General features: G+C 41.3%; 1 protein-coding gene across 2 annotated transcripts; it reads left to right on the plus strand.

Annotated features, from left to right (window-relative positions):
* Positions 1–972: 972 nt before the first annotated feature.
* LOC111272626 (rab-like protein 2A) lies at positions 973–13,074 on the plus strand. Of its 2 annotated transcripts, XM_022854191.2 has the most exons (8): positions 973–1,117; positions 5,599–5,853; positions 6,731–6,760; positions 7,120–7,199; positions 8,252–8,331; positions 9,669–9,780; positions 11,609–11,790; positions 12,420–13,074. In XM_022854191.2, exons 2-8 carry the CDS (start codon positions 5,747–5,749, stop codon positions 12,462–12,464), a joined length of 636 nt encoding a protein of 211 aa, XP_022709926.1. In that variant the 5' UTR covers positions 973–1,117; positions 5,599–5,746; the 3' UTR covers positions 12,465–13,074. The 2 variants fall into 2 exon arrangements, with proteins under 2 accessions (XP_022709926.1, XP_022709925.1); XM_022854190.2 differs by lacking the exons at positions 973–1,117; positions 5,599–5,853 and adding an exon at positions 6,058–6,249.
* Positions 13,075–17,473: the final 4,399 nt, after the last annotated feature.

Here is a 17,473-nt window from a genome sequence, read left to right on the forward strand (position 1 = left end):
ATATAATCACTGTCGGCGCAGACGCCGTAGCAACGAACGTCGTGAAGAATAGGAAGAATAAAAGGCATGATTCGATAGGAGGCGAAGAAACGTTGGATGCAGCACGCTTACCGTTACTGTCTCCGCTTATCCGTTAACTACAGTCCCCTCAGTTTGATGGTGCCATAACAAGCACAGTCTACGACGAAGTGTGAAAAGCGAAGGACAAAACTACACTAAATGCGTCATTACGTGGCGCTCGTGTCATGTGCCCAATCCATGAATCGCTTGTAGCTGTATAAATGTGTATCCTAAATATAATACGCAACGCATGATTATGCAAGATATATTTGGTGTCACTACGTATTCGGTTAATGTAAAATCAAAAAAAAAGTTCAAAAATAGAAATAACATTTTTTACCTAGAAGAAGAAACTAATAAAAGGTGTTCGTGCAATAACGGGCTTTTGGCATTGTTAAATTCAATTTTTTCAAGCGTACTAGGATTCGCGTTAATTTTAATCTCTCTGATTTTTTTTTTGGAGTAATTGTGCTTTCTGAAGCACTCTCGAAATTTCTATTTTTTATAACTGTTTAATTATTACACGAAGACAGCGTGTGATGTTGACTGTAGCATCATCTCTCTTACGTAAGTATTCCAAACTTCGTCAGTATTACATCTAATGAGCAATCTGTAAACGGACCCTCCATTTGTTGAAACAAGCCTGTATATACATCACCTGTGTCCTCTGATGGCTCTGCGTATGGCGGCGGTTCTCTACCCCCATAGTAGTCTCGAGTTGCCCGTTTCCATGGATACGGGGAACACTCATGTGCGCCCGCGCGTCTCACTCGACTCGAAGTCTTTCCACGTCAGATCAGAATACTCGAACCCGTTGCGTTCGGCAATGTCAGTTAGGTTTCACTACATCGTGCATGCCTAGTTCCAGCCAGTGGGATGTTGACGCTACTCTGAACATATCCATAAGAAACAAATTGTGTTGTGATTATTAAATTAGATTTCTATTCAGAAGATGTCCAAAAAATATCTGCACTAGGTAGGGCCGTGTAGCAGATACAAGTTACATTACAAGGAAGGTAGCAGGCAAGAAAAATCAATTGTCTCCAAATAACAGTAGGTGAGTGCAACACGATCGCCTAGAAAAGGATACCGCCATAAAAACTCTGTAAGCAAGCTCTCCGAACTTAGGGCGATCCTGAAAATTTCAGTGAATTCTGTTTGTTGAACGAGAGTCCAGTTGCTCGGGAAGACGAAACAGATATTTATCTTAACGGAGGATGTATTCGAAAATCACTAGGTGCATAGCAAAGGCGCTTTACGGATTCTATTTAAGACTCGATTATTTTATAGAACCGCTGTTCGATAACAGAAAAAATGAGCCTGATGAAGGGCACTCGAGCCTCGTAAATCACACGAGCGCGTATGAAAAAATTCTTTATGAATACGAAGCACCTGTTTAATGTACGCATAGACCATCAGGATTCTCTTGTGTTTACTCCGTTCATTTATATTGCAGCCAGATGCTCGATAGGTTTATGCCTTCATCATATGAGTTGAAATTATTCCCCTCGGATCATGTGAGCGAGAATAACATGTAAAATACTCAAAAATGTAAACTATTTGCTAGAACGTACATTGGATACAATATCAGCATATACTATGCAATAGGATCTTTCCCACGATAATATTAATCGCTACTTTAATAGAATCTCTCTCTATAAGTGAGCAGAAAACCACGACGCCACCCCCAACGAGCGGCAACAAAAAACGTATCGTTGCAGATACACATACTTTACGAAAATTTGGCAAAGCATTTGCATTAAAGAACACAGTGATTCTTATTATTAACCAGATCATTTACTTTTCGGCAAGCTGTCCACTAATTTTCGAAAAATAAACATGTTTTTGTCTATCTATATCTATCTAAGCTTTCGCTTAGCTTAGAAGTTTTACATAGCCTTCCTGTAATAGCTTTCATACAGATAGACATTTATACGAGCTACTAGATATTATGAGGGACACACAATTCCACCCTTATTGTCTCACAAATTTTGACTCTTTTTAGATCTATCTTTAGCTTTCCACTGTTTGGTGTTGTCTTTTATCTTGTTCGAGACAACCTGGATAAGCGGCAAACCGTTCCCGGTGCCAGGCGTGCTCCGTTCCTCTCTCGACGTTCCCATAGATCGGGCAGCGCCACCGTACGTTTTTGTCAGTTTGACACTGACGGCACTGATAACCAAAATATGGTTTTGCTAAAAGCATTGAATCGTCTTATTCTTTATCGGTTTCTAGCGCCTTGCTAAAAGAAATCAACCTTGGCTTTTAATTTGGGATTGAAACGTCACATACTTCTTAAACACGTGTACGTAGTGCACGCGATAGCGGCCCGCGGCTATTACTGAAGTCAATTTGTGCGAGACTGAGGCAAAGACCTGATGTTTGTCAAGCCTACTTTTCGGTTTGTTGGATTATAATGCCGTTACTGCCCCGTGCCCACTTGCCCTTCAGCATTGACCGCAGAGATAATTTTATAAACTTCATCATGCTACTGCGGCCTGACATTTCGAGCAGCGAGCTACAAAGGAAAGGTTATTATTGGGAACGCAAACTCCATTGTGATGAAGGCTCCTACCGTCCTCTTGTAGCTGCACCCACTCGAACATCAGCGAACTGTCCCTCAGACCGATCTTAACGATGATTTAGCAATCGCTTAGGAGATTCCTGCACACTGTCTATTTCATATGAAAATCCCATACAGATGAATATGTGTATATAAGTCATCATGTGTTGTACATGTATTTGTCGACATTTATCAAAAGCAAGTTGAATACGAATAAATACAAGCGCGTATCTTCTTTGTGCTGTAAATTTTATTCGTGTTTATTCAATTTACGAACGAATAGTTTTTCATATAAGAAACAATATATAAATACGTATTTGTTTGGTATTATTATTGTCATCGGCATTTTAGCCTAATTTACCGTACCTGATCTGTAGGTTTATGTGAGTTACAAAAACGGCCATTTGAGACGAATGCAAGCGAATTTGTTAACGTTATCGTTGGGGTGTACATCGAATGGCTTACTTATCGAATCTTGTGCTTACTACTAGCCTGGAACCGAGTTGTGACTACCCGCAGAGTACAGGAGGTAGCTGTCAGATCTGTACCAGAGCTCTGGTTCTCCCACCTCTTTTCAAGAGGGTACCGGCAAGTATGATTCGTAACTGAAGTATCGATCTCTGCCCTGTCATTGGGGGCAGGACGTCGCAGACTCTTCTACCGAATCTTCAAGTACATGCTACTCGACGGGCGCTTCTTTCAAACTCCAACTACCTAACAATCACCACAAGAGGACTTGCTGATGCTGACATGCGTTGGACCCATCATAAGCGTGAACCTGTCGCAGACAAGTGTTAGAACCTGGGTCATTATTTGTAGATTCCGAACTACTTGTTAACGAAACTAAATTGATACCATTGCAGCGCTCAAAACAAATGTGTGATACATGAGGCCCTGCGCCTTGGTAGAATGACGATTAAATTTCCGCTAATTTAAAATGCGTACCCTTTGAATATCGGGTGTTCGCCTTTAGCCGTCACCCGCATCGTTACAGGCGTTTCAGTAGATACTAGACGGATCTTCGGACTTTGTTGCGCGCTTAATTCGCTGATCTTTTACTTAGTCCAACACAATATAGAAAGAAAGCTGTCACATAGCGATACGTTACAACAAGGCTAACTAACATGCGTTGGAATTCAATTTTACACGCTATAAGCTCCACAAATCTTGTTCTTTCATTGAAATGTTCTAACAGTCCAGTTGCCGTGTTGCAGTTATTTGCCTGCTCTAATATTTGATCCGTGTTACACTTTACCCCTAACTTAAATCACCATCCGATTGCACACCGATGTTTTTCTTAGCGTAAGTGTACTCATTTCAAGACAGCGTTGTATAAGTTCTGGTATCCGTTGCAACTACCGATTAGCAAACATATTTTTCAACTTTAATTTTATATTCTGTGTCACTGCGCCCGTTACCTAGCACGGCATAGGAGACGAGGAATGGTAGTTAAGCCGAAGTACGAAAGCAAGCGTATCCATACATGGATTTGAACTTCAGCGATAAAGTGTTCTCTAGTTTAGGAGGAACACACGCTACCCACTGCGCTATTACGGGTATATACCTCGCTGCCTTCGCACAGTTATTCTATAATTTTACTTCACAATTGGTTACTCCACTGAAAATAATGTTATCCTAATAACTTCGTTACTTAATTCTTGTTAATCTATTAACTGCTTGAAGAAATAGTTGAGTTCAACTGCAAAGGTTCCAATGGCTGGCGGGCGTGCAGATTTTACTCGACTCGTACACGTACTGCGACTATGCACGCGACGCGATTCTGAGATTCTACCCCATCACAGGTCCCGTGCCCTTGTTCCAGCTCTCTCATAGGAATGTTGTTGCAATCTTGATACCTCGTTCAATCAATGGCCTCACCCCCGAGAAAAAATTTCATCTAGTGGAAAGATATGAGTCATAAATAACAAAATGGTTCAGTCATCTTAACACTACTGTTACTAAAGGAAAAACAAATTCCCCGGGGAAAAGTATTCATATTATCAGTTCTATCTTATGCTGGGCTTTTTCCAGGCAGGACAAAACTCTAGCGACACCGAAAAGATCAATCCGACTCAACCTGATTTCTTTAGAGGGTCGGATCGGTCGGATAGTCAGACATAGGGACCTAATAGTATATAGAGCTTGATTCATCATCTATGAAATAAATTATGCCTTTGAAGTTATTATTATCATTAAGATCGGATTATTTGAGAATCTTCTTGGAATCTGCCCTCTGCTATTCATCCTGTCACAGAAGCGTAATGCCGAACGTAAGACTGGGCTGATGTGCATAAAAAAATATATTAATACGGATAGGGCTAAGTTGGTACGGTAGACCCCTTTACATCGTGTTTGTTTAAATAAAAAAAGAAAGTAACATTTATACGACAGTCATTTCTCTTCTGCTAGAAGTTCATGTTGCGAATAATTTCTATGTCTGCAAAGACTTCATGGGAGGCCCGTGAGACGTTGTACTGAGCGTCCGGATATCTTGACAGTTATTTATAAACTGGGGCATCTATTCATTTAGTCAAGATGAATCGTACAAAATGGCGTATGCTTCTCCATGAGTTCTCTTTTCAAAGCCACGTTAATAAATTTAAAGCCGTAAGCGGAATGCAATTGATTTGCAATATTGATTGATGAACTATTGATATGTCTACAAAGTTATTACTCTAACCAAAAACAAAGCTCTGAGAGTTTATAGTCAATAAACAATCTCAAACACTGACTAACTAGATAATAACTTTTTGTGGAGGGTACATATTGTTTCCTCTATGTTGTACATATAAGCGAAAGTGAGAAATGACTCGAGATAACGCTCCCAAAATTTGAGCAGTCATGTCTACTCAAAACGCTTCGACAAATGACAAGGACCTGGTAAGTAATGATAAGAACTAACAAAAATAAGTTGGATGTTTTCGAACTTAATATATAATTGTTAAGTAAGTAATATAGTGTATCCTGTTTTATAGATTGTACGAGCTACATTCTACAACGACGAGCCTAGATATTATTAATCGACCCAACCAGCTGGGCATCAGCATTTTACCTATTCAATCCTCAGCTGCCTTTCGAGCTGTGCCGATTCGAAGCTCGTCAACACCGATTGCCTCAAGAAAAATGAAGGGTCAGTTTGAGGATGTAGCTGATTACGAGCAGGTGGGAACAGATGGAATACAACGAGTAAAAGTCATCTGTCTAGGCGACAGCGCCGTTGGAAAGTCCAAGTAAGTCTCAGCCAATATGGCTAGACCAATTGGTATCATCGGAATGGTCGTCGGTAGTAAGCATTATGGGCAGACGGGATGTCGTTTTAAACAAAACTCTCAGTTTACCTGTATTTGTCTCGTCGCCCTGACATCGCTAACGGCCGCAGTGACGTTAGCGTCTTGAGAACTGCCCACAAAGAATCCAGCGTCATATCAGAATCAGCATCCATACCTAATGAGCAGTAGCTGTCTTCGTCTTAAGGCCAAAGTAAGCTAAATGTCGGCAGGATGGCAGAATGCATTGTCTCTTCAATGGTGTAGTACCAGTTCTATCAAGCAATCACAAATATGTTGTTCTACAACACTGAGTGTTGGGCAAAAGAGTTTCTTAAAGGAGATGACGCTGTTCGCTAAGTACGTGCTCCTATGCCAATGTGCTGCACCTGATTAAAAAAATTGTACAGACTCTATGCCGTTCATCTTATCTATGGTTATCGTCTTGACACTTGGTTTAGTTAGCAAGAAAAATTTTACCATTCTCATTGATTGCCATTGCTCACAGTGGACTACAGATCTTCCGCTGACAGCGGGGCAATCAAGACGAAAACGCGGCTGCTTTGTCCCTTCGCATGGAAACGGACCTAGTTCCATCCAAAACTGCTAAGAACTACAATAAGTTCCCCAATTATGTCGTAAGTGGACTTCCGCGAAAGCCAAAGAAGCAGATACGCGTAGTTATGAAAGCGTTGTTTGAAGTTTGTGAGCTAGGTTTGCATTCTAAGTTAGCTATCAGCTGAGCCGACGTGTGGAAGGTCTACCCAGCAGACAGGTTCTAACAAAAGATACTAATCAAGGTTAAATAAACGTAGTGTTTGTTGTTGTGTGACCGTTACAGGCTTGTAGAGCGATTCCTTCTCGATGAATAGTGAGTATTTGTACAGCTTTGTCGTATTTCTTCATTTCAACTTCGTCTCAATGACATGTATCTTACCATATAAGGCTATAGATCAATTGCGGCGCCTAATATATTGCCCATCCTATGGAGTCTCCGGGATGAATTTTTTATATAAGTGATATCAATACACTGCATGTAGCAATGAGGACGGGGTAGCTGCACAGTTCTATAGTATCCCCCTTCCCCCCTCGAGATAATGTTATCGATCTCCTTGTCATTTCCACGTTGATTTTTGTTAGCGTATAATGCTGCATTTACCGTTTTGTCGAATTAGACGTATTATACACTGAGGCACCCAATAATCCCTGATTGAACTCTACTACTTTCAGTAAAACCAGCCAGCTGTCAACCTATGCACTGACTTTGTTCAGGCATAAGACAAACGTCGATGGAACGGACGTGGCAGTTGGTAAGAAACATTCCTGTTAAATGTGAGGTAACATTTTGCATAAGTGCTCGTTCCTTCTTCCGTTCTATTTTCGCAACGTGTGATCCTGACACCTTCGGAGGCTAAAGGCTTTCCGAAAACGCAATGCCTTCTCGTATGTACCACTGCATTTATCTATACCCTGTTAATAGGAAGCAATCGACAATACATTATTGCACTATAAGCTCGATGTGTTAAATGCAGACCGCTCTTTTTTGTCCCACAGTGTTGAAAAACCTGGTGCGCGCACACGAGCCCCATGGGCAGTTTGCCAATATCGAACAGGAACAAGTGTTTCGTTGCCTATTACAAACCAATAGGCACAAGTTACAGTTTGTTAGCGGCCTAGTCGACTTTGTTTTCACTGACTTTTTTAAAGGGCCAACGATTCGAAGTGACCCTTCGAGCGTTATGATTGCAGACTAGCCACATAATATTTGCACGTTGACTTCTGCACTGAATCTATTGAAACATCATGAATTTCACAATTCAGAAGAGTCGCAAAAACTTTCTGGATCGGCTTTAATCTTAATTCGATAGTATCCTTTGCGCCGATATCGGTCATCGGAACGTATCATATATATATTTTTCGGTGATAATTTGCCGCGTCTTCGCTAAACAAAACAACTAATTTATATATAGAATTCGTTTCACAGTGCCTTTTTTAATGATGAGGTTTCCTTTCAACGTCCTTTTAACTTGCTTAGGCTGCATCTTGCCTGTTTTTCTCCACCATACAGAAAACCCTCTCGAGGAATAGTTGAACTGTTTAAGAAGTCAAATGAAGTAAAAATGTAATGGGTGAGCTCCTAAGCAATATCATTTGGCACCTATCCATAGCGCTAGAACTAGAAGCAACCCCCTCCCCGCGTTGGTGCAACCCGTTGCGAGAATTTCCCACTTTAGTTATTATTATGCGCGCTAAATCAAATCTGTACCAAGGAAGAAAGGATCGAGGAAGATTTTGCAGCTGATGATCGCTTTGCCTTAGACCAACAATCCGTTATGTGTGTTTCTATTGGTGTGACTTGCAGATTTTTGGGACACTGCAGGCCAGGAGCGGTTCCAGAAATTGCACGCTTCATATTACCATCAGGCCCACGCGTGTATTTTGGTAAATAAAATTCAATTTCATGCTTGATCCCTTTGACAAAAATCACTTTTGGACACCGAATTACAGTCCGAATTATTCGTACAAAACATCTGAGGTTCATTATTTGACACCAAGGCTTTCAATGGAAGACCGAGCAATATAGTTGAAATAAGTCTATGCCCCTTTTTTTAGTTAACTTACTGATGTATTCAGAGCGTTCTTGATCAGTCTATCACTAAGCAAAAGGAACTGTTTTGACGAAAAATGATAAATTTGAGAAAACTAATCAACGCTTGCTATTATAAACCCGGAGAATCCCATCAGCAGTAGATGAAGCCCTCTGTTGATTAATAATATAACCAACCAGCACGGAACTATGGAATAGCCTATGCACTTTCGAAAACTTCATGGCTTCATCCAGCTGTTTAACTTAGACACGTAAAGAAAAAGTTAAACCCCGCACATTTCCTATCCAAGTTTCAACATGGTCTTTGTGTCGATCGGCTCAAAATAGGTCCAATTACGTTCAGGTATGAGTCGGTTTCAGAATCTGATGTGCGGGTTTTTCGTCCAGACAAGGACACCTTATTGATTTTGGCGCATACGCAAATCACCTGGTCCAGCTTGGTAGGACCTTCTGTACCATTGTAGCGCTAGTAAGTAGTTACCTTACTTTGTGCACCAAATGCTCGAACATCTTTTCTCCGCGCGCGAGGTCACTGTATGGACTAAGAAAGTTTGCTTTTATTAGACGTTATATACGATAGAGAGCATATGGACTACACGAACAAAAGTAAAGCCGGAGCTGGCGAAGGTACGATTTCGATATCTCATAACGTTAAGGGCCCACTGAGGGTTCGTATGCCATACTAAGTAACTGCGGCAAAAGCAAAGATTATTTTTGACTAGGAACAGTTATTGAAGCTTACCCTGGAATCCCTCCGTATAAAGATAGAAACCTATTTTCATTACTGTTCTTAACTTTCTCGTAAGTTAGAAATATCCAGTAGCCTATCCAACGTGAAAAAGCCGTTGTTGCCTATTAGATTTTAGTTAACTGAGAGCAAATAACCGGAAGGGTTGTCCGTTCGCGAGCAATCAATATCGGGCTTACCAATATCAGCTCAAAGCTTTGTCATGACAAAGGACGCTTTTGAGCTATATTGCATATGGATTTCGCGCATACATTGCCGCACCAAAACAACCTTCCATACGCCACCACACGCGTGGTGCATAGTAAAGGATGACCGAAATAACCTATGGGACAGAAGGAACATTGGGTGAAAAATGACTAGTTTCTCCTCCACTAATAGCAATTACTACCACGAGTTGTGACGTCTGCAATCTGATCTATTTAGGTATTCGACGTTACCCGCAAAACGACCTACAAAAACCTACAACGCTGGTACGAAGAACTTCGAAGGCAACGACCCTCGATCCCGTGCATTTGCGTAGCCAATAAAATCGATGGTGAGTCTACGACTGTACTGTATATAACGGAAGCGTAGCATTTGACTGCTCTTTCTTTCTTCAATCTGCAGCGGCGGTTCTTCCTATCGAGCGAAGATTTTGATTATATTGCGCCTAGTGCTAAGCTGTTCGCAACCAAGATAAGCAAAACTAGTTTTATAATTGCAGCAGATCGATAGACCCAGTCTTCGTAGTTAGAGGGGTGCTTGCGCTGAATGTGTAGGACCTGCAACGTTGTTCTAAGTTATACGGGAATGTCAGTAATTAAACATCGTGGCCTTGCCTGCTGAAGACATAACAACGATTCTATAAACAATTATAACGTAATACATTTAAGCAATGTTTATAGCCGTCACGTTGCGATATCTCGGGATGTCAGCTTTCATACACAATGGCAGCATATAAAACATTTAATGTGAAATTACACCGTATAGTACCAATATTCATTACTATAGTATAGCTAACGTATCGTCTTAGATATCGAGAAAATTGGTGCCTTTAACAAATCGAATCACAGAACTTGTTTTTCGTACTATAACATCAGACCCCTTGACCGACATTCAGCCCAGGTAGAAAACTGGGTCTATCGCTGTCCTGCGTCTGAAAGGTTTAAAATTTAAATGCAACGTCGGATATAGAGTTATCATTGGTGATGTCGTGTTAGCTTGAAAATGTAAGTTTACGAGCCAGTGATATATCTCCTAACCTGTCATAGTGTTTTGCTCAGCCGAATACAAAAAGCTGAGTGATAGCAATACGCCATTAGTGATCTAGTCTACGGACATAGTAACCGATGTTGGTACCCTGATCAGGGCCACGGTCACGGCCAGCCCTCCATTACAAAGTGTAACCGACCTGCCCGTCTACCCGCTGATGTCTTTTTAACGCTGAACTATCCGACTGCCTTGCTCCAGATCGCGGTATCGTATGCCGCAGATAGCCTCGCTGCCAGTTGTCACAAGAAGCCAAAACCCGTTAGACGTACGTTAAACGCTTCCACAAGCCTGCTAAACGTCATCGATGCCCTCTCTCTTTCCCTCATGTAATATAACCTACGACGGCAAAGATCGCATATGCTTTTTCACAATGAACAATAGTACAGCTGCGTTACCAACATAAGTTGTCATAGTTAAAGGGCGCAAAGGAAACACGTAGTGATGCACGTGTTCGCATCTGCAGCTTACTGCAAGTAAGAGCAGCGGCACGTCAGCTGTCGACCTTATTACGTACCTTAGGGTGGTAATCTACGTAACATCTCAGGACTATTGTAGCGTTGTTCCATGACTAGGTATAGTATAGGTCAACGCGAACATCTCGCTAGCTCTATCTATTGAAAGTACAGCCAATCTGCCCCTTTTCTTAATAATATTGCTACTTTATCTACGAAGTCCGTATTTGCCTACTTATTCGTTTACTTTAGCCGACAGGGCGGCTTATTTATTTTAGGGCCATAAGTGTTTCGGCTAGATTGACCAGCCAGTTTGTATCGTGACGAGTTTCCTCTGCCACATCAATGTAATCCTATATGATTTCCCGATTGGCCGAAATCTCAAACGGCAGGCTCGGCAGAGGTAAGGGGATTTTATACCAGACTGTTCACGTGTACCTTACTAATGGCAGCCTGTGCTGCTTCTCGTAAGCGATGTAAATTAGCGGGTAAATCAGGTTGTCTGCTGCTGATTCAGTCAGCTCATCCGTACTAACAAAAACATCATTGGCTATCAGATGTAACGGTACGTTGAGTTCATCTGCTAATGCTATTTTTGTCGTAATTGAAAAACAAATGTCCTCGTTGCTCTCAGTGACAAACCATGTCTTTTTCTCTTAGCTGACTACGACGTCACGCGCAAAAAATTCAATTTTCCCGCCAAGAACCAATTGCCCATCTTCTACGTGTCAGCGTCTGACGGCACGAACGTAGTCAAACTCTTCAACGAAGCGATTCGAGCCGCCGTTCAGTACAAGAGAAACCCGACAGATTTTGTCGACAGCATCCTTGAGGAACTCGAGGTAAGAAGGCAAACAAAAATATTCGATTTTAACTTAATTTCTTTATATATGAATATATCATTAGTTTTTTAAATAGATACACGTTCAGGTTACAGGACTAGAAACTATTTCTTAGTTTATTCACTATTATGATTATTGTTGGAGCTTTGAAACGGTGCTCCCTGCATAAACCCACTTTTGCCTTGATGGTAGCGGATCCTTATATTTTATTACAGTTAAGTTACCCGTACTGTGCTCTCCAGTGCACTGCGCTATATATATATATATATATATATATATATATAGAAGAAGTACTGCCTAACGTATATGAAGCTTACATTGCATGTGTGTGAGAAGGGACGATCTCTATGAACAACAAGCTATAAAATGTCGTAGCGAACTTCTACGTAGTTTTTAGTTCATAGTTATAAATGTCTGACCCTATCGCTTCTATAAAATGGTAAAGCGGTCTTCGGACTTTCGAAAGTTTTTTAAAACCTACATCTTGAAAAGCGTACCGTTACTGGGCGCCTTCGTTAGGGACGACCGAATCAATAAGTGAAGCAACAATATCAGCTTATGTCCCTATAACGCTTTTAGATTATTTCAGTTTTATAGCTAACAAATGTATATTTTTTGTTAACTTTCAGGCATTGCCAAGTGATAACGATAACGAAGACAGTACATCAAAGTGACCAGGCAACCTGATTAACTAAATACAACGATAACATTGCTGCGATCATTACTTCTGGTACTATTGACAGTGGGCACCTATTCTGCTGTCAAAAATAATAGCGCATCCTAGCTATCATCGAGCGTACGATTTTATTTACCTGCTGGTTAATATAACGGAATAGGCTTTGTCGAATAAATATGGGTCGGTAATGTGCCCCGTTCCCCATGACACATTACACTTACGAAGCACACAAATACCTTTACTTGATAGTGGATAGCCATGTGTGTCATTACCAAATTAAGCAAAACTTCAAAAGCTGTCACGCATAGGTTCAGAGAGATACTTGCAGCTCAAATTCCGATATTCATGCTGGACAAAACGAAACAGCGCGACGAGAATTGACAAGTGTTCAGGAAACCTCTCGCCATGGGGGTCGTAAAAAATAGAAGAGGACTGCATACGGTCGCTTTAAATGGATTCAAGGAACTAAGTGTCTTAAAAGAGGAGCCTTAGATTTCCCCGTTAGCGTGACAAAAGGATGGCATTGACGCCGATCTGTATCTATATAAAAGTACAATAAACGTTCTCTTGCAATAGAACATGAGCTTAGAGAATATAGAGAAGACATAGCACATGGTGAGTTTGTTTTGTCGTTAATAGTACCGCACTACCTGGCTACTAATCTGCGTGGCGAAACTAACAAGTTATCGACTGTTCAATACATTACTCATTCTCTAAACAATAAGATCTGGAGGGAGGTTCCGCAAGATGAACGCTCATACAACCCACCTTTTCGTAGGGTAACAGGTTCTATGAAGTCGGAGAAACCGGTCTCAGGTTTGGTTTTCAGTTGAAACTGGGTGAATCTGTAAATCGTTCACTTACTATACAGTTATGTTTAGTATACTATAGCAAAGTAATAATATCATGAGACATAATAGGGTCTTCCCATAGTGCCACAGACATTATTGCTCATTAGGGAGGTACCTGCGTCGAAAGGCTTCAGCCCCTCTAAATAATCCTAAAGTATAGTACTGTTATTGAAGAACCATAAGTAAGTATAAGGTGGTAGGGTTTCTAATTATAGTATATAGTAAGTAGAGCATTAGGGAATGAGAAAAAACATCATTTCCTATATATCTTCAACATCAATGTGCAATGAACCGAGTCAAGCACATCTGCATATCACCGCCCCTCGCGCAGTCACTATGGTAATGGGGGGGTCACGAGTATATCAGTATCACCGTTCAATTATCCGCGGTCGTCGTATCTCGAGCAGTTTGGCTTGACGATTCTAGACCTCCGACATCTTCTAGCCAACCCGCTCAAGAGTCGAAATTTTCGACCATTACTTATAAGCTGATGCAAGCAAGATAGTATTCAATGATACAGTCTGTAAAATCAGCACCGAATAACATATCTCTCAAACCCAAATACGCCAAACAGTTCTGTAACCGAATGGTCGCTTGTCTATTAGTTTTCTTAAAGGTCTACCGAAAAACTTGCTAGCTAACTAATTCCAGTGCCATATCACTTGTTTACCTAGTCAAGCAAATAACCTTCAAGTCTTTGTTTAGTTATACGGTATAATACTTGTGCTAATAATCGCTCAAGATGAGCAGTTGCTGGTTTCTAATAAATTATCTTTTCGATATATAAAGCACATTAGGGTGGTAACTTTTGACTTTGGAAGAAGCCGCCGAACGGCGTACTGTCGAGCGCTAATAGTAATAATAAGCACTTCCGGAGTGACCGTCTGGCAGTTAAAGTTAGTCAAAGTCCGATACAAAGACGTACCCTTCTGAACTAATAAACACTATTTCTAACAAACAACCTGTACAGTTGATTTGCCCTCATCGTCGCCCTCATCGTGGGAGAAACGTTGTCTTAGCCGGCGTACTTAGTGGCTTGCTTATACTGCAAGCAAGACAATCTGCTTTCATTCTGACTTCATCAGAATCGTTATCGCACTCTGGCATCGTAAGAGCCCAATTATCTTGTCGTCGTTTATGGCTTTTCATTTCAACGGGGATGTAACGCTACGAATACTTCAAGCCCACCGGGACGGCTCTTCATAACGTTTATGTTTTTTTTTTGCATTCGAAGAATAACTTCTCTATAGACGTTCTATGGGCCGGTGACATGATTAGAAAAAGGCAAGCATTAGTACGGCGCCTGATTCTTTCCCACTGACCAAGCCTGTAAATAATCTATTACGTTCATTGACCTTTTTTCGTAATTCTATTCTATTGGTTCGCAAAATTATTCTAACCTCTAGCGAACTCTGACGGTTACGCCTAGTTGAACGCCTAGTACGGTAAGTTGTACTTTATTTTCCAGGACCCTTTTCAAAACCTATACGTACCGATAGAGCGTTTCGCTCAGGTCATACGACACAGGTGCTCCTGTTGGGTTACCATGTGCATCTTGCCACAAGTGATAGTTGCAATTCTTAATGTTTCGTTCAATATTTATGAAAGCCTTAACATAAGTCCTTATTAACGAACAAGTCCTTATTAGTTGCGCGCAAATAATGTCTGGATAGATAATGAAGTATAAAAAAAGAGCTGGAGTATATTTGCAGGTCGAATCACAAAATTCACTGCGCGTACTGAGGACCCATAGTCTCTCGATTGTCACCTTATGCTCTATAAAGGCCGCTATAAAAACGAATCAACCACCATTGGTTTCACTGTCTTTACGAGCGCATGGGAGACTCCTATTCTGTGTCCTTATCATGAACGCGTTAGGCCTATTTGGTAGCGACGCTGGCGGAAGCAAGCGAATAACGTGACAGTTCTGTTCATGATTTAAAGGCGGCGAACATTGGCGGGCGGGGGCACCGACTTGCGTCGCTAATACAGACAAACATGTATATATATATATATGTATATATATATATATATATGTATATATATATATATATGTATATATATATATATATATATATGTATATATATATATATATATGTATATTTCGCGCGCACATTTCTGTTATTCCTGCGCTAAGTGGCTATTGCGTTGCGTTGAGTAGATGCTGTCGATTGGACGACGACGCGTCTTTCTGGCTGGGTGTAAGCATCGAATTATGTCTGTTCGAAAGTCCTTCAGCGGCATTAGCAGGAGTTCGACGGCCCAGCAATGTCAGAAGAAGAACGGCAGTGCCGCTAAAAAGAGAGACGAGCGCGGCCGAGAGCTGGCTGCAACTGCGGCGGTTGTCGCTCGCTGGAAAGCGAGCAGTGTGAAGTCCGCAGGCGTCAATGCAATTGTCGCTTGTTCTCACCACTTGGGAACGCAAGCGCGGCAGCAGTGCCAACGGCTTTGTCAGCGCATCGATGATACCACCCCTAGATAGAAGACGCTACCATACGAACTAACACATGGACTGATCGTTTCTGTTACTGTTGTTGCCGTTCGTACATTGTGTGTTTGGTCCGTTGTAGACCATACGCCGGCGACGACTAATCATATCGAGCAGGAATAGTTGGGGAGTGAGAGAAAGATCGAAAAATATCCCCCGGACGGGACAGAACAGCGGCCGTTATCGAATAGAGAATGGGGAACAGCTCCCACCCCTCCTATTTGGCAAACTGCACAGTTTGATGAATGAGGAAATACACAAATACGTGCACGATCCTGCGCAATCATATTAGCAATGCGGCATCCCCTAAATGAATTGACGCACTTGCCTTACTGACAGATGACAGTGGCTGTACAGAAAAATAAAAACTCAGCGAAAACCAAATTTGACTAATCGGCGGGGGGCAGGGGGTGGCAGGGTATGCAAAAAGGACGACTACGGATTTTTACCAACCGGACATCCAATTTGAATGTAAAATTACTATGGAAACGTACCGAGATGTTGGTAACTTCACTAAAGTTTGAAGTTGACTTGAAAATATTGACAGAACGTGTTGCTGAGAAACAACTTTATAGTGCCTCAAAAGTAAAAGTCGCGCGGGTTCACCTTCAATGTTCACATAAACCATGGGGAAAAATTAGCTACATATCACAACAGTATTACATTCAAACGATCTAAGTTTACGATGGTTACTCAATGAATCCAAATAGGGTTTCGGTATACCAAGGATAACCTTCCGTTCGTGTTTGCCAATGGACCATATGTGCCGCTCGCTTGTCGACGATCAGCGAAAAGATTGTGGGTAGGCGATTGATTTTTTGCCAAATATTAGTGCGAGTTTTTCCTTCTCCGAATAAATCCTTATTTCAGTATTACGTGATTTCTTCTATTTTGACGGCACCGAAGCCGCTACAAGATCGTAGCCAACGCATAGTATACTCGTAAAGACATCTCTAATATATATCAGATTTGTTTCAGTCGGTGTCACATAAGAAAATGGTATGATCAATTGAGAATGAATTAAGTTAAAACTGTACGTGCTTTCCAAATGCAAGTTGTTTCTATCCAAAAACAATGCCTCACTTTTCACACCTGCCTCAATGATGGTTTCGTTCCGCGAAGTAGCTTTCACATATTGCTGACTGTATCATGGTTCGACTTTAATAAAATTGTAAAAATATTTATAGAGGTATTCGTGCGTGCGTGCGTGCGTGCGTGCGTGTGTGCGTGCAGGTATGCATCTGCAATAATCAAAGCAATTTCTGCTACCTGTGCTCTCGTTGTCCAGCGTCGCATTGACTGACCGAATGTTCTACGCAAGCTTTTTTTTAAGGGTGACCAATTGTCTTCTTACATAAGCACAGCGAATCACCACAGAACGATAAGTTGGCTCGAAGAAGCTGCTAACATTTGTTTGTTTATTTACATCTAACGTTTGTGACTTGTTGCGACATCGATGGCTATAATACAGGTAAAGAAAAATCTGGTAGCTTGTCGAAGCCGATTTGATCGCCCTTGTTGAGGTCTTACTGTTTGGTTTTTTGGTGAGGCCACAACGGTGGCGGGATGAGCTTTCAGTTGCGTCTCGGTGCTTTCCATGGCCGAAAACCACTGAAGTCGCCCGCGCTATAAGGTTTTGTTCATTCTCAAACAATACATACTAGACA

Source organism: Varroa jacobsoni, unplaced genomic scaffold (genome assembly GCF_002532875.2).
Source record: "Varroa jacobsoni isolate VJ856 unplaced genomic scaffold, vjacob_1.0 contig02778, whole genome shotgun sequence".
In the NCBI taxonomy this organism is placed as follows: domain Eukaryota; kingdom Metazoa; phylum Arthropoda; class Arachnida; order Mesostigmata; family Varroidae; genus Varroa; species Varroa jacobsoni.